This window comes from Hyla sarda, chromosome 1 (assembly GCF_029499605.1).
Source record: "Hyla sarda isolate aHylSar1 chromosome 1, aHylSar1.hap1, whole genome shotgun sequence".
NCBI classification, from domain to species: Eukaryota; Metazoa; Chordata; class Amphibia; order Anura; family Hylidae; genus Hyla; species Hyla sarda.
Window position 1 is genome coordinate 561,007,829 of NC_079189.1, and position 24,948 is coordinate 561,032,776.

General features: G+C 42.8%; 1 protein-coding gene across 17 annotated transcripts in view; it reads right to left on the minus strand.

The window, feature by feature from the left end:
• CELF4 (CUGBP Elav-like family member 4) overlaps positions 1 to 24,948 on the minus strand; it is a 1,140,249-nt gene that overhangs the window by 134,734 nt on the left and 980,567 nt on the right. For all 17 annotated transcript variants that reach the window (XR_008848282.1, XM_056542932.1, XM_056542937.1 and 14 more), the window contains exon 6: positions 3,243 to 3,386. Coding sequence is in view for 16 of the 17 variants with exons in the window: in XM_056542932.1 (XP_056398907.1) it covers positions 3,243 to 3,386 (144 nt within the window). In the remaining variant the exon portion in view is untranslated. The remainder of the gene's footprint in view (positions 1 to 3,242; positions 3,387 to 24,948) is intronic.

A 24,948-nucleotide genomic window follows, 5' to 3' on the forward strand; every position in this document is an offset into this window, starting at 1 on the left:
ACAATAATTCCCTCAAGAGATTATTACAGAAGACATTGCTGATATCTGCTTGTTCTAAAGTCTTAATATACAGATGGGCAGGGCAGTATGGCCCTGGGACAAAATAAAAGTGAGACCCATGGGTCACATGACCAAAGATCACCATGTAGAATTGTGCTGCATCTCAGCTAAAGGCCATAACACAAATGCATTATAGGGTCCAAATCTAAACTATATAGGGGGAGACTTATGAAAACCTGTGCATAGGATCAGTGGTAGAGTTGCCCATAGCAACCGATCAGAGGTCTTTTTAAAAATGAGAGTAGCATCCTATACATAGGCTTTCATAAATCTCCCTCATAGTGAATACTTTTTGTTAAAAATGACTTTTATCTACAGTTGCCAAAAGTCAGAGAGGTGTAGTCAGGGATCTGCAATCTCTTTTCCGACATCACAGCACCGCCCCGACACCGCTCACTGACTGAGAAAGAAACAGAGCTGCATGCCAGTCAGACTGGGGCAGTGCTGTGATGCCAGAGAAGAGAGGCTTGGCAGCCCCGGGGCATTGTAGATCCCTGGCCACTCCTCTCTGACTTTTGGCAACTGTGGGTAAAAGTAATTTTTACAGCATAGAAGACACAAAGTGCCAAAACAGAGAGATGGCTGAAGTACCAGTGATCAGCTCGTAGGCTGCAGTATACAAGTGATCAGCTCGTAGGCCGCAGTATACAAGTGATCAGCTCGTAGGCCGCAGTATACAAGTGATCAGCTTGTAGGCCGTAGTATACCAGTGATTAGCTCGTAGGCCACAGTATACCAGTGATCAACTTGTAGGCTGCAGTATACCAGTGATCAGCTGGTAGGCCGCAGTATACCAGTGATCAGCTCGTAGGCTGCAGTATACCAGTGATCAGCTCGTAGTCTGAAGTATACCAGTGACCAGCTCGTAGGCTGCAGTATACAAGTGATCAGCTCGTAGGCCGCAGTATACAAGTGATCAGCTTGTAGGCCGTAGTATACCAGTGATCAGCTCGTAGGCCACAGTATACCAGTGATCAACTTGTAGGCTGCAGTATACCAGTGATCAGCTGGTAGGCCGCAGTATACCAGTGATCAGCTCGTAGGCTGCAGTATACCAGTGATCAGCTCGTAGTCTGAAGTATACCAGTGACCAGCTCGTAGGCCGCAGTATACTAGTGATCAGCTCGTAGGCTGCAGTATACCAGTGATCAGCTCGTAGTCTGAAGTATACCAGTGACCAGCTCGTAGGCCGCAGTATACTAGTGATCAGCTCGTAGGCTGCAGTATACCAGTGATCAGCTCGTAGACTGCAGTATTCCAGTGATCAGCTCGTAGGCCGCAGTATACCAGTGATCAGCTTGCATGCAGGCTGCAGTATTCCAGTGATCAGCTGGTAGGCCGCAGTATACCAGTGATCAGCTCGTAGGCTGCAGTATACCAGTGATCAGCTCGTAGGCCTCAGTATACTAGTGTACCAGTGACCAGCTCGTAGGCTGCAGTATACCAGTGATCAGCTGGTAGGCCGCAGTATACCAGTGATCAGCTCGTAGGCCGCAGTATACAAGTGATCAGCTTGTAGGCCGCAGTATACCAGTGATCAGCTTGTAGGCCACAGTATACCAGTGATCAGCTCGTAGGCTGCAGTATACCAGTGATCAGCTCGTAGGCCGCAGTATACCAGTGATCAGCTCATAGTATGCAGTATTCCAGTGATCAGCTTGTAGGCCGCAGTATACCAGTGATCAGCTCGTAGGCCACAGTATACCAGTGATCAGCTCATAGTCTGCAGTATTCCAGTGATCAGCTTGTAGGCCGCAGTATACCAGTGATCAGCTCATAGTCTGCAGTATTCCAGTGATCAGCTCGTAGGCCGCAGTATACCAGTGACCAGCTCGTAGGCCGCAGTATACCAGTGATCAGCTCGTCTCACCAATCAGATATTCTGTGTGTTGGTGATGCCCTTTGGTGTACAGACCCCAGACTGGACCAAAAGACCCTCCCCCCTCCAAACATTGCTCCCCATGGCCCTCTTTCATATATACTTTTCTGTATGACCTCATATCTCACATATACTGCTCTGTATTACCCCTATCTCACATATACTGCTCTGTATGGCCCCTATCTCACATATACTGCTCTGTATGGCCCCTATCTCACATATACTGCTCTGTATGTCCCCTTTCTCACATATACTGCTCCGTATGTCCCCTATCTCACATATACTGCTCTGTATGTCCCCTATCTCACATATACTGCTCTGTATGGCCCCTATCTCACATATACTGCTCTGTATGGCCCCTATCTCACATATACTGCTCTGTATGGCCCCTATCTCACATATACTGCTCTCTATGACCCCCTATCACATATATACTGTTCTGTATGTCCCCTATCTCACATATACTGCTCTGTATGTACCTCGTATTTCACATATATACTGCTCCGTATGTCCCCTATCTCACATATACTGTTCTGTATGTCCCCTATCTCACATATCTACTGCTCTGTATGACCATTAGCTCACATATACTGATCCGCATGTCCCCTATCTCACATATACTGCTCCCTATGACCTCCTATATATATATATATATACTGCTCCCTATGACCTCCTATCACATATATACTGCTCCGTAAAACCTCCTATCACACACACACATATATATATATATATATATATATATATATATATATATATACACTGCTCCCTATGGCCCCCTTCTCCCATTATACACTGCTTCCTATGCTCCCCATATACTGATACCTATACCCCCATATATTGCTAACTTTACCCCCATATACAGTTTATATGCTCATCATCACATGTACTGGTCTCCGCTCCTTCCTCACAGCCCCCTCCCCCCATGCTTTTCCCTATTACCTCCTCCTCCTCTTTGTACACTGTATGGTAAAGGACCTGCGATGACATCATCAGGAAGGTCCTTTACCATACAGTGTGAGTGTCTCTTCTGCTCTGTGGGCTCTCTGAAGCCCGGGCTCCCACAGGGCCACTCTCACATTACTGTAGTCTGAAACAATTTGTATAAAATCACGGCATTTTTGTCACAATTTTGCGCAAATCGTGGCAAAATGTAGTAATGTTCCTCTAGAGTTCAGGGGGCCCTTTTGAACATGGGGCCCTGTGCAATTACTCAGGTTGCCCCCTAAAACCGGCCCTGCATATGGGCAACCCAATGGAATACACTGTATAGTGCTGGACTAACACTGGACCATGTACTTACTGCCTGAGCGTAGGCGCCATAAGCTCCGAACTGAATAGCCATGGGGTTGAACATTCCCATCTGTCCAGCCATTTGCTGCATACGTCTCATTGTGCGTTCTTTATCTGTATCTGCAAACTTCACCACCAGACTCGAGGATGCCCCCTAATGAATGAGAGAAAAAATAGATTGTTACTAATTGACATGATGAGTATAACAACCTGAAAATAAGCCTGAAATTATGCATATTTATCAATCATTTTCCAGTAAGATAAATAGGTCTAAATTGATACATTATGTGAAATTAAACACATTTCAAATGTACAAGCATTACAGAAAATGTCCTTACTAATCCCTCATGTGGTTGTCTTGTTATGATAAGCTGTAACGTCCCCCTCATGGAATCCACTAAGGTGGTCGTACAGGCTCAGATAGTGCAGTCTCCTGGTCTCAGGAAGTGTTGGCAGATAGTCTCCGATGTGCAAACAAGCAAGGGGATTGTGGGAAAGTGTGTACAACATGACAAAGTAACCGTACGGCCACAGATCAGAGAAGAAACCGGAAGTGATCAGATCCATGGGGGAAGAACAGTACAGGGGTGTCAGTTATGTACCTAAACAATAGCACGTTAGATCTCTTTACAGTATGTTTCATGTACAGGTCTGAATAACTCAAGTTATCTTTGTGTGAAAAAAACATTCAATATATGTTAATATATTGTAAATATTCTATCTATCTATCTCATATCTATGTATCTATCTCATATCTATCTATATATGTATCTATCTCATATCTATCTATCTATCTCATATCTATCTATCTCATATCTATCTATCTATCTATCTATCTATCTATCTATCTATCAATCTATCTCATATCTATCTATCTCATATCTATCTATCTATCTATCTCATATCTATCTATATATGTATCTATCTCATATCTATCTATGTATGTATCTATCTCATATCTATCTATCTCATATCTATCTATCTCATATCTATCTATCTATCTATCTATCTATCTCATATCTATCTATCTCATATCTATCTATCTATCTATCTATCTCATATCTATCTATATATGTATCTATCTCATATCTATCTATATATGTATCTATCTCATATCTATCTATCTATCTATCAATCTATCTCATATCTATCTATCTCATATCTATCTATCTATCTATCTCATATCTATCTATATATGTATCTATCTCATATCTATCTATGTATGTATCTATCTCATATCTATCTATCTCATATCTATCTATCTCATATCTATCTATCTATCTCATATCTATCTATCTCATATCTATCTATCTATCTATCTATCTATCTATCTATCTATCTATCTATCTCATATCTATCTATATATGTATCTATCTCATATCTATCTATATATGTATCTATCTCATATATATCTATCTATCTCATATCTATCTATCTCATATCTATCTATCTATCTCATATCTATCTATCTCATATCTATCTATCTATCTATCTATCTATCTATCTATCTATCTATCTATCTATCTCATGTCTATCTATATATGTATCTATCTCATATCTATCTATCTATCTATCTATCTATCTCATATCTATCTATATATGTATCTATCTCACATCTATCTATATATGTATCTATCTCATATCTATCTATCTATCTCATATCTATCTATCTCATATCTATCTATCTCATATCTATCTATCTATCTATCTCATATCTATCTATCTCATATCTATCTATCTATCTATCTATCTATCTATCTATCATCTATCTCATATTTATCTATATATTTCATATCTATCTATCATATCTATCTATCTCATATCTATCTATATATGTATCTATCTAATATCTTTCATATCTATCTATCTCATATCTATCTATCAATCATATCTATCTATCTCTCTCATATCTATCTCATATATATCTATCTCATATCTATCTATCTATCTCGTGTCTATCTCTCATATCTATCTATCTCATATCTATCTATCTATCTCATATCTATCTCTCATATCTATCTCGTATCTATCTCTCATATCTATCTATCTCATATCTATCTATCGATCTCATATCTATCTATCTATCTCGTATCTATCTCTCATATCTATCTATCTCATATCTATCTATCTATCTCATATCTATCTATCGATCTCATATCTATCTATCTATCTCGTATCTATCTCTCATATCTATCTATCTCATATCTATCTATCTATCTCATATCTATCTATTTATCTCATATCTATCTATCTATCTCATATCTATCCCTCATATCTATATATCTATCTAATGTATCTTTACAACTTATTCCAAGTATTACACATAATCTCCCTTTAAGAACACAAATTTAATCTTCTTAAATAAACTAAACCAAATTATCATTTCGCAGCTATTGACATTTTTAGCAGCTTCTGGGTAAATCTGACATTATAAGAGAATATTTCTATATTGACCAGAAATCCCAATTTTAAATTAATGAATGGGCTTTGTGTCCTCTGGAGCCACCAGGGTGCAGCGGCCCCATTTTTACAGGCATTATGTTGTTATTGATCAGGCTCTTAATTGCAGCTCATCGACAAAGGAATATTTCCCTGCATACGTTTCCTGCCGGCCCAGCCTTAATTAGAGCCGCGTTTATTTAATTAACTCTGATCTGCGGCGATGTCCACTAAGCGGGTGTAATGACCGCAGAGCTGGCGGGTGTGCCTGGAATTTCAGCTCAATTGAACATTGGCAGAAATTTTCTTAAACACGATTTTTGTGTTTTTTTTGTGTCTTTGTGTAGGTGACGGAACATTCCGATCTCAAGGATTAGTTTATAAAGGAGGCGCTGACATAACTTGCTGACAATTGTTTGCCCTATATCTGCAAAAAATACAGTAAATTGTTCATTGGTTTTATGCCAATCCTAGAATAAATCCTAAATATGGGCACCATAATGGGTCCATGTTGTGCCTCAAATTTTAAATGGAGGAAAAAACAGATTTAACATAGGATGCATGATAGGATTATAATGGATTCCATTATTTTATATCATATGTTGTATTGTCATATATTATTCCCTAAAATCCAGTGCAATACTCATGCACCATATGGTGGCCCATGGAGTGCCTCCAGGTCTATAATACAATGCCTTATCCCAGTATTTCTATGACCTGGGAGCCTCCAGTAGTGATGAGCGGCATTGCCCATATTCGAATTCAAGATATTTTGCGAATATATAGAGGAATATTCGTCCTATATTCGCAAATTTTGCATATTCGTTATATTTGCATATGTGAATATTCGCATAATTGCGTATTCAAGGAAGAAAACAGTGAGGGGGTGGGCAACTTTACTATTGGTTGCTAGGGATGTTGTTGATAACGTCTGACAAGTGTATTTGCATCATTCTAATTGGCCCACAAGTGAAAAGAAGAATATGCAAATATTCACATATGCGAATATGCGGGAGAAAAGCGAATATTCCCAATTTCGAATATATAGTGAATATGTTCGCAATATTCGCGAATTTGCAATATTCGCAATAAAAATTCGAAAATGCTAATATTTGCGCCCAACACTAGCCTCCAGCTGTGGCAAAACTACAATTCGATAAGCCTTACTCCACAGGCTCCGCTCTGCATCCCCTGGTGAATTTGTCTGCCCAGCTTGAACCACATGCCCACAAAGCCACGCCCCCTATTTTCAGCCTACAATTCCTTCATCACAGCTCCGCCTCACTTGAGGACAGGATATGAGGACTGGATATGTAGGCTGGATATGAGGACGAAATATGAGGTCAAGATATGAGGAAGCGATATGAGGATGGGATATGAACACAGGATATGAGGATGGGTTATGAGGACAGGAAATGAGGTTGGGATGTGAGGACGGGAAATGAGGTTGGGATGTGAGGACGGGATATAAAGGCGGAATGGGAGGAGGGGATATGAGGATGGCATATGAGGTTGGGATGTGAGGACGGGATATGAACATGGGATGTAAGGACGGAATATGATGACAAGATGAGAAGATGGATCTAAAGTCGGGAAATTAGGTCAGGATATAAGATGGAATATGAGGTTGGGATATGAGGACAGGATATAAGGACAGGATATGAGGATGGGATATGAACACAGGATGTAAGGATGGGATATGATAACAAGATAAGAGGATAGATATAAAGTCAGGAAAATTAGGACAGGATTTGAGGAGGGGATATGAGGAGGGGTTATGAGGAGGAGATATGAGGACGGGATATGAGGATGGGATATGAGGATGGCATATGAGGATGGGATATGATGACGGGATATGAGGACGGGATATGAAGATGGGATAGGAGAATGGGATATGAGGATGGCATATGAGGATGGGATATGAGGTCGGGATATGAGGTTGGGATATGAGGATGGGATATGAGGTTGGGATATGAGGATGGGATATGATGACGGGATATGATGACGGGATATGAAGATGGGATAGGAGGATGGGATATGAGGATGGCATATGAGGACGGGATATGAGGATGGGATATGAGGACGGGATATGAGGTCGGGATATGAGGAGGAGATATGAGGTTGGGATATGAGGATGGGATATGAGAAGGGGATATGAAGATGGGATAGGAGGATGGGATATGAGGATGGCATATGAGGATGGGATATGAGGATTGGATAGGAGGATGGGATATGAGGTCGGGATATGAGGAGGAGATATGAGGTTGGGATATGAGGATGGGATATGAGAAGGGGATATGAGGCCAGGATACGAACATGGAATATGAGGACAAGGTATGAGGACAAGTAATGAGGATGGGTTATGAGATCAGCATATCAGGATTGGATATATGGACAAGAGCATCATGGTTGCTTTTCCTTTCCCACAAGGTCTGGGTAGGAAGACTGGGAAACAAACTAAAACCTAGTCATCCATATTGTTTTTAACATTTTTAGTAGGTTCACAAAGGAGAATCACTAAATTCTGCTTTACAGGCATACAAATACATATGGAATATCATTGTCACTATATTTTTAAGTCTCCATTGTTAAATCCTTTGATAAATATAAACCAATTACTAAGCCCAGGGGGCTGAGCGGTATCAGACGGAGGGTGGCGGGGGCTCTGCTTTGCCTTATACATCAGGCCTAGTGCGGCATATTGAGAGCTGATAACCGTCTTTGCACATTACACATAATCGGCACTAAGTGCTTCTTCCCTGATAATTTAATGAAAACCCAGATAATTTCCAGCGTCCTCCATGTCCTTGTACCTGTTTAGCGCAGGATTCCATCCGGTAGATGAGGTTTTAATGATCACACTGACTATCTGTAATTGTTGTGTAATTGGCCAATACAATTACTACAAAAATCTGACAACATATCACGCTTATCCTATTGGGCATTAATATTCTGCCGCCATTGTGGGACGGAAACAAATAAGTCAAATGAAGATCATTTATATTTGTCTGCAAATAAGAGAACACTATAGTATTAGCTGCAGAGAGGAAGCGTTTCAGTCCCTGGTGCTGTTTATACAATGATGACGGCCATTTTTATTGCGGATTTTTAGTAAGATATGGGGGGGTGGTCTAAAAGGAATTGAGCCCCGCCATATGTATGAGGAATTATTGCAGCTGCACTGGGTCAAGATGCCAAAAAAAGACAGGACAGAGTACATTGGTGCACACAACATCATGGTGAAGGGCACAGGAGCAGCAATGGCCGCCAGAGGAGAACGAACCTCAGAGCCCACACCAAAGAAAAGTCTATGGGTACACCCATGTGTGTGAAATAGATAAAAGAAATGTCCACAGGGTGCGGCACCTCAATCACAGTAGAAGGTTGGTGCTTGAAAAAGGCCACATGGGTGGCCGAAACGTTGCTATTTTAAATGGAATAAAGCTACTTGACTTCACTGCAGTTGTGTGCTGCAGCATATCCTCTTTTTTGTGCAGATAGATAGATAGATGTAAAAAAGATAGATGATAGATCTATATATATAGAAACTTTAGCAAGTAGAGAGTGTAGATAAAGCACTCACCGCAGTCAGAGGTTCAGCAACAGGATAGAACTCTTATTCCAGACTTGAGCCGGTAGAACAGAGCAGACAGACACACAGGGAGCATAGATGGAACAGCTGAGGCGGGGGCGTGATGAGGGGGTGGAAACCGGTTTCACACGCTGAGGCGCTTCCTCTGGCCCACGCATGGGCCAGAGGAAGCGCCTCAGTGCGTGAAACCAGTTGCCACCCCCTTGTCACGCCCCCGCTGTTCCATCTATGCGCCCTTTGCGTCTGTCTTCTCTGTTTTACTGACTCATGTCTGGAATAAAAGTTCTATCCTGTTCCTGAACCTCTTACTGCAGTGAGTGCTTTATCTACACTCTCTATTTGCTAAAGTTTCTGTTATTATACTGGACTTCTTTGATATGAGCACCGCCATCACCCATAGCAACCATATAGCAGACAGACGTGGTCACTAGCTGTTTTGTACTGTGCCGAATATAGCTCAATTATAAGGATGCCTCCCCTCTATTATAAGGATGCCTCCCCACGGCTGTACACACATCTTCTATGATAACACACATCACTGTCTCCAATTACTTCAGCAGGTTCTTCACCTGGACGCCCATAGACAGTGGCCTACTGTGGCTCTAGGTAGATCAAGCCCTAGTCACATCATGGTCATAATTCCCACAATGATTGTATCTACCCTCTAGGACAGTGTTCCCTAACCTTCTCCAGAACTACAACTACCAGCATTCTGGGGTCCATATGTTGGGGAGCACTGCTTTTGGGATATATATAGAATATAAAGAGGAAGAAACAAAGAAAATCTAGATGGGAAACTTAGGAGCCAAACTGCAGACAGCCATTCACAATAAAGCGCCTCTCCGCACCATTATTGTCATTTGCTATAATGGGTTAATTTGCCTTTTTGACGATTTCCTACAGTAGCTGAAAAGCTCATTTCCTAAGTTGTCAGCTGCAGAGAATTGAGTTGTTGAGCACACCTACGTGTGACAGGTTGCTTTTCCAGTTTAGTTCTCACCTATTGATATTCAATTACGCAGCATGGGCCTGTACTGTTCTTTCCGCGCAGCACTATGGGCCTCCCCCTCACTGGCATTGTGTGAAAGCAAAGTACAAGAGCAATATGGACAATGTCTAAAGACTATCTCCACTGGACAATACAGCTTCTGTAATGTCTTCTATTCTATCATATAAGGACATGGGGGGACTACAAGGCCAAGCATGTTCTGATAGGTGTAACTGTTTTCATGTTGATTAACTACAACTAAGAAGAGGCAGTAAGACTGTACACTCAGCCCAAACACACATTTATATTCTAGAAAAAATCTACATAAAAACTGTGTCACTTTGTAAGAACGATGCAACTTTACTCTGTAATTTTCCTGTATTATACTCCAGAGCTGTACTCACTATTCTGCTGGTGATGTCACTGTGTACATACATTCCATTACTTATTCTGTACTGACCCTGAGTTATATCCTGTATTATATTCCAGAGCTGTACTCACTATTCTGCTGGTGATGTCACTGTATGCATACATTCCATTACTTATCCCGTACTGACCATGAGTTATATCCTGTATTATACTCCAGAGCTGCACTCACTATTCTGCTGGTGAGTTCACTGTGTACATACATTACATTACTTATCCTGTACTGATCCTGAGTTATATCCTGTATTATACTCCAGAGCTGTATTCACTATTCTGCTGGTGAGGTCACTGTGTACATACAGTACATTACTTATCCTGTACTGATCCTGAGCTATATCCTGTATTATAGTCCAGAGGTGCACTCACTATTCTGCTGGTGGGATCACTGTGTACATACATTACAATACTTATCCTGTACTGATCCTGAGTTATATCCTGTATTATTCTCCAGAGCTGTACTCACTATTCTGCTGGTGAGGTCACTGTGTACACACATTACATTACTTATCCTGTAATGATCCTGAGTTATATCTTGTATTATACTCCAGAGCGGCACTCACTATTCTGCTGGTGGGGTCACTGTGTACACACATTACATTACTTATCCTGTACTGATCCTGAGTTATATCCTGTATTAAACTCCAGAGCTTTACTCACTATTCTGCTGATGAGGTCACTGTGTACATACAATGCATTACTTATCCCGTACTGATCCTGTGTTATATCCTGTATTATATTCCAGAGCTGTACTCACTATTCTGCTGGTGAGGTCACTGTGTAAATACATTACATATCCCGTACTGATCCTGAGTTATATCCTGTATTATACTCCAGAGCTGTACTCACTATTCTGCTGGTGAGGTCACTGTGTACATACAGTACATTACTTATCCTGTACTGATCCTGAGTTATATTCTGTATAACTGTATACTCCAGAGCTGCACTCACTATTCTGCTTTGAATTGTTCTTGAGAATTCATATTGTGTCTATGATGCAGCAGATGTAGCATAATGCAATAAAGTCTACAGATGGATTAAAGGGAAAGTCGAGTTAAACCTTCAATGCTCCTCTGTGATATTAGGGAATTGCTTAGGATGCAGTTTCCTAATATTAAAAGCCAAAAATTAGCATTTGCATGTACATTATCTGTATCATTAGCTTTATTATGTCTTCCATCTGGTATTCATTGTATATTAACCACATTTTTCACTGAAACAGAATATAAAATCTCAAGAGAAAATGCTTTAGCAATGCATTTAAAAATAAAAAAACAAAAACTGTTATTTCTTTTTTCTTTGCAATAATACAACTGTGCACTAGGTGGCAGTAAAGATAATGCAACTTTTTGCAGTTTGCATGGAATGGAACAGTACAAAGGGCCTGATTGTTAACGCTGAATATGGCTACATCACTCAAAAGAAACATCTACATAGATCCTGTCTTTCTACTGTCCTGGATTGTCAGGAAGACCCCCAAAGAAGAGGGCAGGGGGGATTCTCAGAAAAAAATCATTGCAACTCAAACATTACTTTAGTGTTTTAAAACTAGAGTGCCTCCAGCTGTTGCAAAGCTGTTGTAGTTGAAGTTTTGCAACAGCTAGAGGCACCCAGGTTGGGAAACACCACAAGAAACACAAAGATGAGTGATGTTTCCTGGAATTTTAAAGAGGTACTCCGCTGTAAACTTCTTATCCCCTATGCAAAGGAAAGGGGATAAGATGTTAGATCGCAAGGGTTCCCATGACTCCCGCCGCTGGGTACCCCCGCAATCTCCGGGCCAGCAGCGGTGGTGACCAGAACGTCATGCCACACCCCCTCCATTCATATCTATGGGAGGGGGCAAGTACATAGCGTCACGCCTCCTCCCATAGACGTGAATGGAGGGGGCGTGGTGGCCGGCATCGTCAGTTATCGGGCACAGAGCGGAGTTAGCTCCATGCACGAATGACCGGGGTGTTGCAGCAGAGATCGTGGGGGTCCCCAGCAGCGGGACCCCTGCCATCTAACATCTTGTTTCCTATCCTAGGGGATCAGAAGCTTACAGGGGAGTACCCATTTAGGGTCTATTCACACGTACAGTATTCTGTGCAGATTTGAAGCGCAGGATTTCAAGTCGTGATCAGTCATTCAGTTTACATTGAAATCTGCAGCAGAATACTGTACATGTGAATAGACCATTAAGGCTTGTTCACAGTACGGAGTCTCCAGGAGGACAATGAGGGCAGATTCCACCTATAGAATCAGTGCTTAACCTCAGCAATCTGCATAGTGCAAGGACTTTTCTGCCCGAATCCGAACTTCCACAGTGTAAACTATGCAAACACAATCTTATTGAGATCAATAGGATTCTGCACTGAATTTCCACAAAGAAATTCCATATTGTGAATGGACCTTCATGGCCAGTTCACTCTGCTAATTTTTGCCCTGAATTCGCACTTGGAAACTCTGGGCGGAATCTGCTTTGTAGCATCCATCCATTTTCGTCAATTTGCTTCTGCTGCAGAATTTCCGCCTTCAGTGTATGTTTACATGCAAAATTTCCATGCAGAATTCCAGGAAAGAATTCTGACGGAATTTATTGCCTGTTAATTTGAATGGGATTCAGGAGTCCCATTCAGACGGCCGAATTTCTGCGGTGAACACTCCGCTGCTGAAATTCTACTTTCTAAATTCTGCAAAAATAAGTCCAGCCTTGTATTTTGAGGAATTCCACAGTGGGATCCTATTGAAAGCAATGGGTCTTGAATTTTAATGGAATTCTATGTTCTGAGAACACATACAGTCATGGCCGTAAATGTTGGCACCCCTGAAATTTTTCAAGAAAATGAAGTATTTCTCACAGAAAAGGATTGAATTAACACATGTTTTGCTGTGCACATGTTTATTCCCTTTGTGTGTATTGGAACTAAACCAAAAAAGGGAGAAAAAAAAGCAAATTGGACATAATGTCACACTAAACTCCAAAAATGGTCTGGACAAAATTATTGGCACCCTTTCAAAATTGTGGAAAAATAAGATTGTTTCAAGCATGTGATGCTCCTTTAAACTCACCTGGGGCAAGTAACAGGTGTGGGCAATATAAAATCACACCTGAAAACAGATAAAAAGGAGAGAAGTTCACTTAGTCTTTGCATTGTGTCTGTGTGTGCCACACTAAGCATGGACAACAGAAAGAAAGAAAGCGAGAGAGAGAGAGAGAGAGAGAGAGAGAGAGAGAGAGAGAGAGAGAGAGAGAGAGAGAGAGAGAGAGAGAGAGAGAGAGAGAACTGTCTGAGGACTTGAGAATCAAAATTGTGGAAAAATATCAACAATCTCAAGGTTACAAGTCCATCTCCAGAGATCTAGATTTGCCTTTGTCCATGGTGCGCAACATTATCAAGAAGTTTGCAACCCATGGCACTGTAGCTAATTTCCATGGGCATGGACGGAAGAGCAACATTTATGAAAGGTGTCAACGCAGGATAGCCCGGATGGTGGATAAGCAGCCCCAAACAAGTTCCAAAGATGTTCAAGCTGTCCTGCAGGCTCAAGGAGCATCAGTGTCAGCCCAAACTATCCGTCGACATTTAAATGAAATTAAATGCTATGGCAGGAGACCCAGGAGGACCCCACTGCTGACACAGAGACATAAAAAAGCAAGACTACATTTTGCCACAATGAACTTGAGTAAGCCAAAATCCTTCTGGGAAAATGTTTTGTGGGCAGATGAAACCAAGATAGAGCTTTTTGGTAAAGCACATCATTCTACTGTTTACTGAAAAAGGAATGAGGCCTACAAAGAAAAGAACATTGTACCTACAATGAAATATGGTGGAGGTTCAATTATGTTTTGGGGTTGTTTTGCTGCCTCTGGCACTGGGGGCCTTGAATGTGTGCAAGGCATCATGAAATCTGAGGATTACCAACAGATTTTGGGTCGCACTGTACAGCCCAGTGTGAGAAATCTGATCTTGGGTTTTCCAGCAGAACAAAAAGCACCCAGAAATGGATGGCAACAAAGAGCTGGAGAGTTCTGAAGTGACCAGCAATGAGTTCAGATCCAAATCCCATTGAACACCTGTGGAGAGATCTTAAAATTGCTGTTGGAAAAAGGTTCCCTTCCAATAAGGGAGACCTGGAGCAGTTTGCAAAGGAAGAGTGGTCCAACTTTCCGGCTGAGAGGTGTAAGAAGCTTATTGATGGTTATAGGAAGCGACTGATTTCAGTTATTTTTTCCAAAGATTGTAAAACCAAATGTTAAGTTAAGGGTGCCAGTACTTTTTTCCAGCCCATTTTTGGAGTTTGGTGTGACATTATATCCAATTTGCTTTTTTTCCTCCCTTTTTGGTTTAGTTCCAATACACACAAAGGGAATTAACATGTGTATAGCAAAAGATGTGTTACTGCAATAGTTTTCTGTGAGAAATACTTCATTTTTTTGAAAAATTTCAGGGGTGCCAACATTTACGGCCATGACTGTAAATTCTGCTGCAATTCGGCGCAAATTCCACAATTCCGTTCAGCAACCTTTGCTATAACGAATTTATGCAGAAATTCCGCTGAGTGAACATACAGAAAAAGGAACAGGTTCCTTCTTTCACCAAAATTCCATGTGGACTGCATTGCCATCAATGGGGATGGTGCATGTCCGTGAGGTCATAGAGCCGACAGCGCCTGCTGCTCTTAGAATTCAGGCCTGGAATTTGTCCATGCTGAAATTTTCAGTCTGGACTTCAGATTCAGATCCTGAGTTTGAAGATCCCCTATTGCCTTGCGATTGTCCATGCAAAGAATGTGGAGGAGCAGGGACTCCTGTCAAATACAGGAGTCCCTGCTCCTGTACAGTCCACTGGGCAGGAATACTCAATCACTCAGCTGGGCGCATAGCGCTAAGTCTAGCGAGTGCATATGACTTCACTGCTTATTACTTGCTCCTCTTTGACAGGAGTCCCTTCTTCAGTATAGCGAATTGTCCAATACAAATGTGACACTCACGGTAGTGGTAGTAGCGCTGCTGGATATGGATCCTCCAACCTGTGTGTCAGATGACACGGGCCGTATCAGGGAGCGGAGTCTAAGGTGCCGCTGGGCTTCACCAAAGCCCGCTGCAAGGCAGGATGGGCTTGCTGTGGCAGGCGACACCCATGACGCTACCCCCAATACGACTTGACCACACAGGTAACTAGGCAAGACGAGATACAAAAGGATGAGGCAAAGGCGTAGTCAGACTTAGCAGAAGGTCAGGGCAGGCGGCAATGGTGCGTAGTCAAATAACGTAGTGGAAGGGTCAAATACACGGGCAAAGCAACAGACAAAAGGAATGCTTAATCTCAGGCTAGGGGCACTGAAGATCAGGCAGGGAAGTGTGGGAGGTGCAGGGACTTATAGAGTATTGTCAGGTGTTACACATAATTATGGGCATGCTGGCTCTTTAAATTTCAGAGCACAGGGTGTGTGCGCCCTAGGAGACGGGGACATGCGAGCCGGAGCTGAGACACAGTGGAGGAGGCAGCAGAGGACCGTGGTAAGTGACGGGCTGGGACTCGCATGCGGTTGTGTCCCACAATGCGTATCCCAGCCCTGCCAGCAGCAGGGGGAGGGGAGCAATGTGGCCAGAGTGCATTGTGCAACAGTACCCCCCCTTTGGTCTCCCACTCCTCAACAACATCCTGTTTTACACTAGGCCACCAATAGTCTGGAAATGAGCTGTAGGGACTTACGAGTTCCAGAATGACCGGCCAGAAGAGAGGAATGGCCCCATCTCAAGACTCTTAAACGGGGAGATACGTGAGTCTTCCCAGGAGGCAGGTGCTGAAGAATTTCTGGTTCTGCAGAGATGAGACGTTCAGGAGGAATAATATGTTGAGGGTGAGATTCCTGGTCTTGAACATCAGAGGATCTGGATAGAGCGTCAGCTCGCAAATTCTTCTCTGCTGGATGGAAGTGGATGAAGAAGTCAAATCTGGAGAAGAACAGACACCAACGAGCCTGCCTAGGGTTGAGACGATGGGCAGTCTGTAGATAGAGCAAGTTTTTGTGATCAGAATAGTTACCGGATGTACCGAGCCCTCCAAGAGATGATGCCATTCTTCCAAAGCCAGCTTTATTGCCAAGAGCTCACGATCACTAATGGTATAATTTTTCGCTGCAGGTGAGAAGGTCTTAGAGAAAAAACAGCAGGTTACAATTTTTCATTTGAGGACTTTTGTGTTAAAATTGCACCAGCTCCAACAGAAGAAGCATTGACTTCCAAAAGAAATGGCTTGCTTGGATCGGGTCTTGACAAAAGAGCTTCAGCCTCTGGAGTCCAAACCTTCAGATTAGCAGTCTTCTTGGTGAGAGAAACTATGGGGGCTACCAAGGTGGAGTAATGAGGAATAAATTGCTGATAGTAATGGGCAAAGCCAAGAAATAGATTTCAGACCAGAAGGACGACACCAGTCCAGTACAGAGGACAACTTGTTAGGATCCATTTCTGGTGACGATATACCCCAGGAATGGTTGGCTGGTTTTCTCAAAAGTACACTTTTCCAGTTTAGCAGAGAGATGGTTGTCTCGGAGACAATTTAAAACTTGGCAGAGGTGGGAGAGATGATTCTGAACATTAGGTGAGTTAGGTGAGTAGATGAGAATGTCATCCAAGTAGACACCGACACAGGAGTATAGAAGATCACTGAAAATATCATTGACGAACTCCTGGAGCATTACAAATTCCAAATGGCATCACAAAATACTCAAAATGTCCATCACGAGCATTAAACGCAGTCTTCCATTCGTCTCCTTCTCGTATGTGAATCAAATTATAGGGCCCACGAAAGTCAAGTTGGAGAAAATCCTCTCTCCATGCAGACGATCAAATAATTCAGAGATCAAAGGAAGTGGGTAGAGGTTCTTGACAGTAATCTTGTTCAGGCCATGGTAGTCGATGCCAGGTCGCAAAGATCCGTCCTTTTTTCCCACAAATAAGAATCCTGCTCCGGCAGGGGAGGATGACTTTCTGATAAATCCTTTCTGTAGATTTTCTTGGAAGTAATTAGACATGGCCTTGGTTTCGGGTACAGATAAAGGGTAAATCCTGCCCCAAGGAGGTGTGGTCCCAGGCAATAAGTCGATAGGACAAGGGTAGGAACGATGTGGTGGTAAAACTTCAGCTTGTTTCTCACTGAAGACGTCAGCAAAGTCCTGAAGGAACAATGGCAAACCGGGCAAGGGAGTAGAAGGAGATAGAAACTTGGACGGAAGGCTATGAATACAGTTGTTTTAGCAGTAGGTTCCCCAACAAAGTACTTCTCCAGTCTTCCAATCAAGATGCAGGGCATGAAGTAGTAACCAAGGAAGGCCAAGAAGAAGAGTGGAGGTACAATGTGGAAGTACATAGAAGGACAATTTTTCCTTATGCAAAACTCCAACCTGCATAGATAAGGGTTGAGTGCGGAATAAGATAGTATAGTCCAGGTTTTCTCTCTTGACTGATGAGATGTACAAAGGCTTCAGAAGATGGGATACTGGCAGACGATACCTATGTACTAGGGAGGCATCGATAAAGTTTCCCGCGGAACCAGAGTCCAGGAAGGCAAGAAAGGAAATAGTCTCTTTGGAGGGTAGAGAAAGCTGGACAGTCAAATTCAAGCGTGGAGAGGAGGCATTCACACCTAGGGAGGCCTTTCCTACAAACCCTAGTTGCGAGCGTTTCCCTGTGACTGTGGACGCAGAGGACATTCTCTGTGGAAATAATCTGCGCTGGTGCAGTAAAGGCAAAGATTCTCAGCTCGTCGGCGGGTTCTTTCCTGCAGGGTAAGGCGAGACTGATCCACCTGCATAGCCTCCACAGCGGGAGGCAACGTAGAAGGTTGCGGTGGTTGCTGGAAGACGGGTGCCAGGCGAGGACAGCGACGAGGTCCCTTTCTTGACATAGTTCCTCACGTCATTAAGAAAAATGAATATCAATCTGAGACACCAACTGTATGAGTTCATTCAGAGTGGTGGGCAATTCCCGGGCAGAGAGGACATCCTTGATATAGCTAGAAAGTCCTTTCTTGAAAGTGGTGCAAAGAGCTTCATTGTTCCAGGATAACTCCGATGCCAGGGTACGGAATTGGATGGCATACTCGCTCACAAAGGAGTTGCCCTGAGAAAGACTCAGCAAAGCTGTCTCAGTGGAGGAAGCTCGTGTAGGTTCTTCAAAGACTCCTCGGAATTCTGACAAAAAAGCCTGGAGATTAGTAGTGAGTGGATCACTGTGTTTCCATAGTGGGGTTGCCCAGGCCAGGGCCCTTCCAGTTAAGAGACTGAGGTCAAAGGCCACCTTTGCTCGTTCTGTAGGGAACTGTTTCGCCATTAGTTCTACGTGCATGGAGCACTGTGTCACGAATCCACGGCAAGACTTGGGATCCCCCTCATACTTCTCAGGAAGAGACAAATGGAGCTTGGGTCCCGAGATGACTGCAGGAGCGAGAGGCAACAACGGAGCAGGAGGAGGCTGTGGCTGCTGGGCTGTTGTTGAGAAGATAGCAACTGTTGCATCATGGCGGACAATTGGCTTAACTGTTGTGCCTACTGGGCCAACTGCTGCAACTGGTGAGCCATGATAGAGGCGAGATCCGTATTATCGGGAAGCAGAACCCCAATGGGATCCATGGCCGGATCTTGCTGTGACACTCACGGTAGCGGTAGTAGCACTGCTGGATGTGGATCCTCCAACCTGTGTGGCAGATGACACGGGCAGTATCGGTGAGCGGAGTCTAAGGTGCAACTGGGCTTCACCAGAGCCCGCTGCAAGGCAGGATGGGCTTGCTAAGGATGAGGCACAGGCGTAGTCAGACTTAGCAGAAGGTAAGGGCAGGCGGCAAAGGTGCGTAGTCAAAAAACGTAGCGGAAGGGTCAAATACACGGGCAAAGCAACAGACAATAAGAACACAATCTCAGACTAGGGGCATTGAAGATCCGGCAGGAAAGTGTGAGAGGTGTAGGGACTTATAGAGTAGTGTCAGGTGTTACACATAATTATGGGCATACTGGCCATTTAAATTTCAGAGCTCCGGCGCGCAGACTCTGGGAGATGGGAACAAGCATGTCGTGGAGGAGGCGGCAGAGGGCCGTGGTAAGTGACGTGCTGGGACTCGCATGCGGTCGTGTCCCGCGATGCGAATCCCAGCCCCGCCGGCAGCAGGGGAGAGGGGAACAATGAGCTCACGGCCAGCGCATGTGGCCAGAGAACATTGTGTAATAACAAATAACAAAAAATTTGAGTTATAAGAAAATCGAAATGTAAGATTCAGTCAAATCTTTTTTAGGTGCAAAGCTACACCACTACCAGTAGGCGTGATAATCACTTCTAACCTCTTGTGGACGACAGCATCCCACTCCCCTTCTATGACATGTGCTCAGGAGCTGAGCGCGGGTCATAGCTGGGTGGTCCTAGTGGCTATCTGCCACCAGCACCCATCTCTAATGCCAGACATCCCCGATTATGGTGATACCCGGCTTTAACCCCTTAGACACTGCAATCAAATTTGATTGTATAGTCTAAAATGCAAGTAAAAATGTCCAGGCAACTCTGTGAAAGTAAGTAAAAACACCTAACCTGCCAAATTCAGGACCCGGGAAAGTGTCTACTTCCCTCCCTCACAAGTGTTTAGAAAAAGTGTATGGGGTAGAGCTTTTCCCACCACAGCAGAGCTGTGCAAAATTCATCATCCTGCTGCACCTTCTTAATAAATAAGATGCACGCTAGTCAAACCCACCACTCAAATAAACATGGGAAAATAGCTCTACCATAGACATTCTTTGATAAATCTGGACCTGTGTTTTTGAAACAAAAAAGTGCATTTATCAATAGTGCAAGCAAATATAAGAAACTTTGTCATATCTTTTATTAGACAAAAATGCTTCTTTCTCCTGTTACCAAACTTTTTGCCTTCCCCCTTCCCCTCCTGACACTTAAATCTTATCTGAAAATCAGCTCTGCTTTGTCCTGTGTACGCAAGACAAACAATACATGTCTATGTAGGGGAAGAAGAGGCAGGAGCTCTGCCTACCAGCTCTGGGAGAACTGCAAATTAGTGATAGAGCCTGCAGAGCAGAAATCCCATATACAAGTTATATAAGGGCCAGGAATAGTGTTGCTCCTCATGTTCACACATGAGGAGCAGTACTGAAATGACAGATACACTTTAAAGCTAACAATGAAACTGTTGCAAGCTGAACAATGCATTTTTTAAAGGGGTATTCCAGGAATTCATTTTATTTGATTTTGCTACAGGAGCTGTAAAGTTAGTGTGGTACATAAGATAGTGTCTGTACCTGTGTGTGACAGTGGTCTCACAATTATTCTGTGATTATCGCCCCAATATTTATTTTTAACAGCATACAAAATTATTCATGTCTCGGGATTTCCCAGGTTGCAGTGCGTCGAGACCTGACATCACTAGTCAGGTGATCAGAGGGAGCCTATCCTGCTTCAATTTTGCAACAGCTGTAGGCCTCCTGATTAGAAAACACTGTGTTTCAATGGGTGGGGTTGCTGATGTGTAGGAGGAAGGAAAGTGACCTCATACTTACAAGCATGGAACTGTGGGATGTGTAGTTTAGAGAACAAAATCCAACAGGAAATACCCAGTTCTGGCAGGCAAGTAATTAAATCATCTTATGGTGGATAACTGCTTTAAGGACACCATCGAATGTTGTTTTTAAAGTTCTTATGACTTATTTATTTAAAAAAAATAAAATTTGCATATTTTTGTAGCTTAGTGTATACCTTATTCGCCCGTCTCCTGCCCACCCAGCTTTTCGCCAGACTCATAAAAAGACATTAAAGGACCAATTAGTTGCTTTTTGTCTGGGCAGCGAGTCTGGTTGTCAGTCTCTCCCTCTCATCCCATATGGAGGTAATGAATACGATGGCACAAAACAGTTGGAGAGAAGAGAGACATAGAGTGAAGCCTGCCGGGTCCCTCAGGGGCTTTTAGCTGTCCTGCCAGCTGCCTGCCCTGTTACAAAAGATGTGACTGGAGAGGGAAGAGAAAAATAACACAAAAAAAAAAAAAACGCTGCAGATGAGCACTTCATCCCCAAAAGGCCATCTTCTGTGCCTGGATGATTCATACCCCCTGTCAGGGAGCCTGGCTGCCTGGCACTTTATTTCCGGCCTAGCAACAACTGATTTATGAGCTCATTTATAAAACAATGGGCACGGGCAAGGGAAAAAAATTAAAAAAGTTGTCCTGTGCCGCTCATGCAGCCGAAATTAAGGAAACGCAGCTGAAATAAGACGCCACTAATGGTTCTGTCTACACATAAACACGAGTTGGCAATGATGACAATTAACCCTTGAGTTCCTGATCACAAGACATTTCGACACGTATGTTGGCCTCGCTCTACAGGTGTCGCAAGTAATCGTTCCAGGTCTGGGTGGGGTCATTCCATCTATACACATTGGGTACATTTATTTATGATGAACAAACTACTATCAGGCTGATCAGCCAAGTAAAAGAAGGTCATAGCTTAAGAATGGAACCCTACCTTCCCCCATCAATCATTTGCCAAACCCTGTCTTCTAAACCTCATATGTCTGTTACACTCCGTAAATTCTAGTTCCCTATATCATGTCTTAAGCAGACTTGTTGCCAAAAATGTTACCCCCAAAATGAGATTGCATTATTATTAAACACTTTTTTTTTACAGTTTCTTGATGCACCCGTCTTTTCCTGAGATATGAGCTCTAGCCTCTCTACTGAGGATATGGAATGAGAGTTGGTGGAGCTCTGGCCTCTCTATTGAGGGGATATAAGAATACTTGGTGGAGCACTAGCCTCTCTACTGAGGGGATGGAAGAAGAGTTGGTGGAGCTTTAGTCTCTCTATTAAGGGTATGAAAGAAGAGTTGGTAAAGCTCTAACCTCTCCAGTGAGCCTGGTCCTGCTTCCTGTCACTCTTAAGTTCTGGGCATCCTCCGTACATCTCCAATGCTGCTTTGAGGTTGGGTTCTCTGGGCTCAGAGGATTCCCTTTCCAGCCAAAACCGAGCCAGTCAAAGCTACTTACAGACAGTGATATCACAATAAGTTACGCTACTTGTGTCCGATGCACCACAAAAAGAGATGCTTAGCATTAAATATTTCTATAGTTTGCTTGTGAAACATATATCTAATTTTAGATATTTGGTTTTTCAACATGTTTTTTCCGTAAAGTGGTTGTCCAGCCCCCAAAAAATAAACATATTTGTAAATTACTTTTATTAAAAAATCTTTACCCTTCCAGAACTTCTGAGCTGCTGTAGGATCCACAAGAAGTTCTTTTCTTTTTACATTTCTTTTCTGTCTGACCACAGTGCTCTATGCTGACACCTCTGTCCGTGACAGGAACTGTCCAGAGCAGGAGAAAATCCCCATAGCAACCTATCCTGCTCTTGACAGCTCCTGAAACAGGCAGAGGTGTTAGCAGAGAGCACTGTGGTCAGACAGAAAATAAATTCTGTGGAGCATATAGCAGCTGAGAAGTTCTGGAAGGGTTAAGATTTTTTAATAAAAGCAATTTACAAATTTCTGGCACCAGTTGATTAAAACAAAATAATAATTCACTGGAGTACCCCTTTAATGCTAAGCAGCTCTACTTGTTGTGCATCATGCAAACATATTGCTATAGCAAAGCCAAGGTATCAATAGCATATGTTGCTGTCTAAATTTTTGGCTGGAAAGAGAATGCTCTGGTATGAGAAATAGCCCAGAGAACCAGACCTCAAAGCAGCATTGGTGAATGTGATCCTAGGCAGGCTTAGAACTGGAGAGAGACAAGGGGCAGGACCAGGCTCACTAGAGAGGCTAGAGCACCACCAACTATTCTTCTATCCCCTTAGAAGAGAAACTAGAGCTCCACTCCCTCCACTTCCTGTTCCTGAGTAGAAAGGGCCATGCTATCTAGAAAGGCTTGTGCTCCTTTAAAGGGGTACTCCGGTGGAAAACCTTTTTTTTTTTTTTTTTTTTTAATCAACTGGTGCTAAAAAGTTAAACAGATTTGTAAATTACTTCTATTAAAAAAGATCTTAATCCTTCCAGTACTTATTAGCTGATGAATACTACAGAGGAAATTCTTTAGCTTTTGGAACAGAGAGCACAGTGCTCTCTGCTGACATCTCTATCCATTTTAGAGAAAATCTCCATAGCAAACATATGCTGCTCTGGACAGTTCCTAAAATGGACAGAGGTGTCAGCAGAGAGCACTATGCTCGTGATGTCAGCAAAGAGCACTGTGTTCCAAAAAGAAAAGAATTTCCTCTGTAGTATTCAGCAGCTAATAAGTACTGGAAGGATTAAGATTTTTTAATAGAAGTAATTTACAAATCTGTTTAACTTTCTGGTACCAGTTGATTAAAAAAAAAGTTTTCCACCAGATTACCCCTTTAACTCTACTTTCTTCTAGTCAGGAGAAAGGCAGCACCAAGCTTTTATTCCTTTCCCTCATCATAGAGCCAGGGTACTGTGATATTGCTGCCTGTAAGTAGCCTGGGGTGGCTGTCTATTGTCTGGAAGGGTAATGCTTTGATGTGAGGAACAACCCAGAGGACCCAACCTTAAAGGGATACTGTGGTGAAAAACATTTTTTTTTAATCAACTGGTGCCAGAAAGTTAAACAGATTTGTAAATTCTTTTCTTTTTGGATTTCTTTTCTGTCTGTCTCCAGTGCTCTCTGCTGACACCTCTGTCCATGTCAGGAACTGACCAGAGCAGGAGAAAATCCCCATAGCAAACCTATGCTGCTCTGGAGAGTTCCTGACATGGACAGAGGTGTCAGCAGAGAGCACTGGGGACAGACAGAAAAGTAGTAAAAAAAAAAGAAAATAATTTCCTCTGTAGTATGCAGCTGCTAAAAAGTACTGGAAGTATTAATATTTTTAATAGAAGTAATTTACAAATCTGTTTAACTTTCTGGCCTCAGTTGCTAAAAAAAGATGTTTTCCACTGGAGTACCCCTTTAAAGCAGCGGTGAATGTGATACTGGGCAGGAAGGCCCCTCAGTAGAGTGGCAAGACCAGGCTCACTAGAGAGGCTAGTGCTTGACTAACTCTATTTCCTTCCTGTCAATAGAGAGGCTTGTGCTCCAGTAACTCTACTTCCTAATCCTCAGTAGAGAGGCCACACTAGGCTCACTAGAGAGGCTTGTGCTCCACTAACTCTACATCATTCTACTCTGTAGAGAGGCAAGACCAGGCTCACTAGACTGGTCAGATCTCTGTTAACTCAACTTCCTTCCCTCAGTAGATGGGGGGGCAGTACACTAGAGGGAGGAGGGGGGGCAGT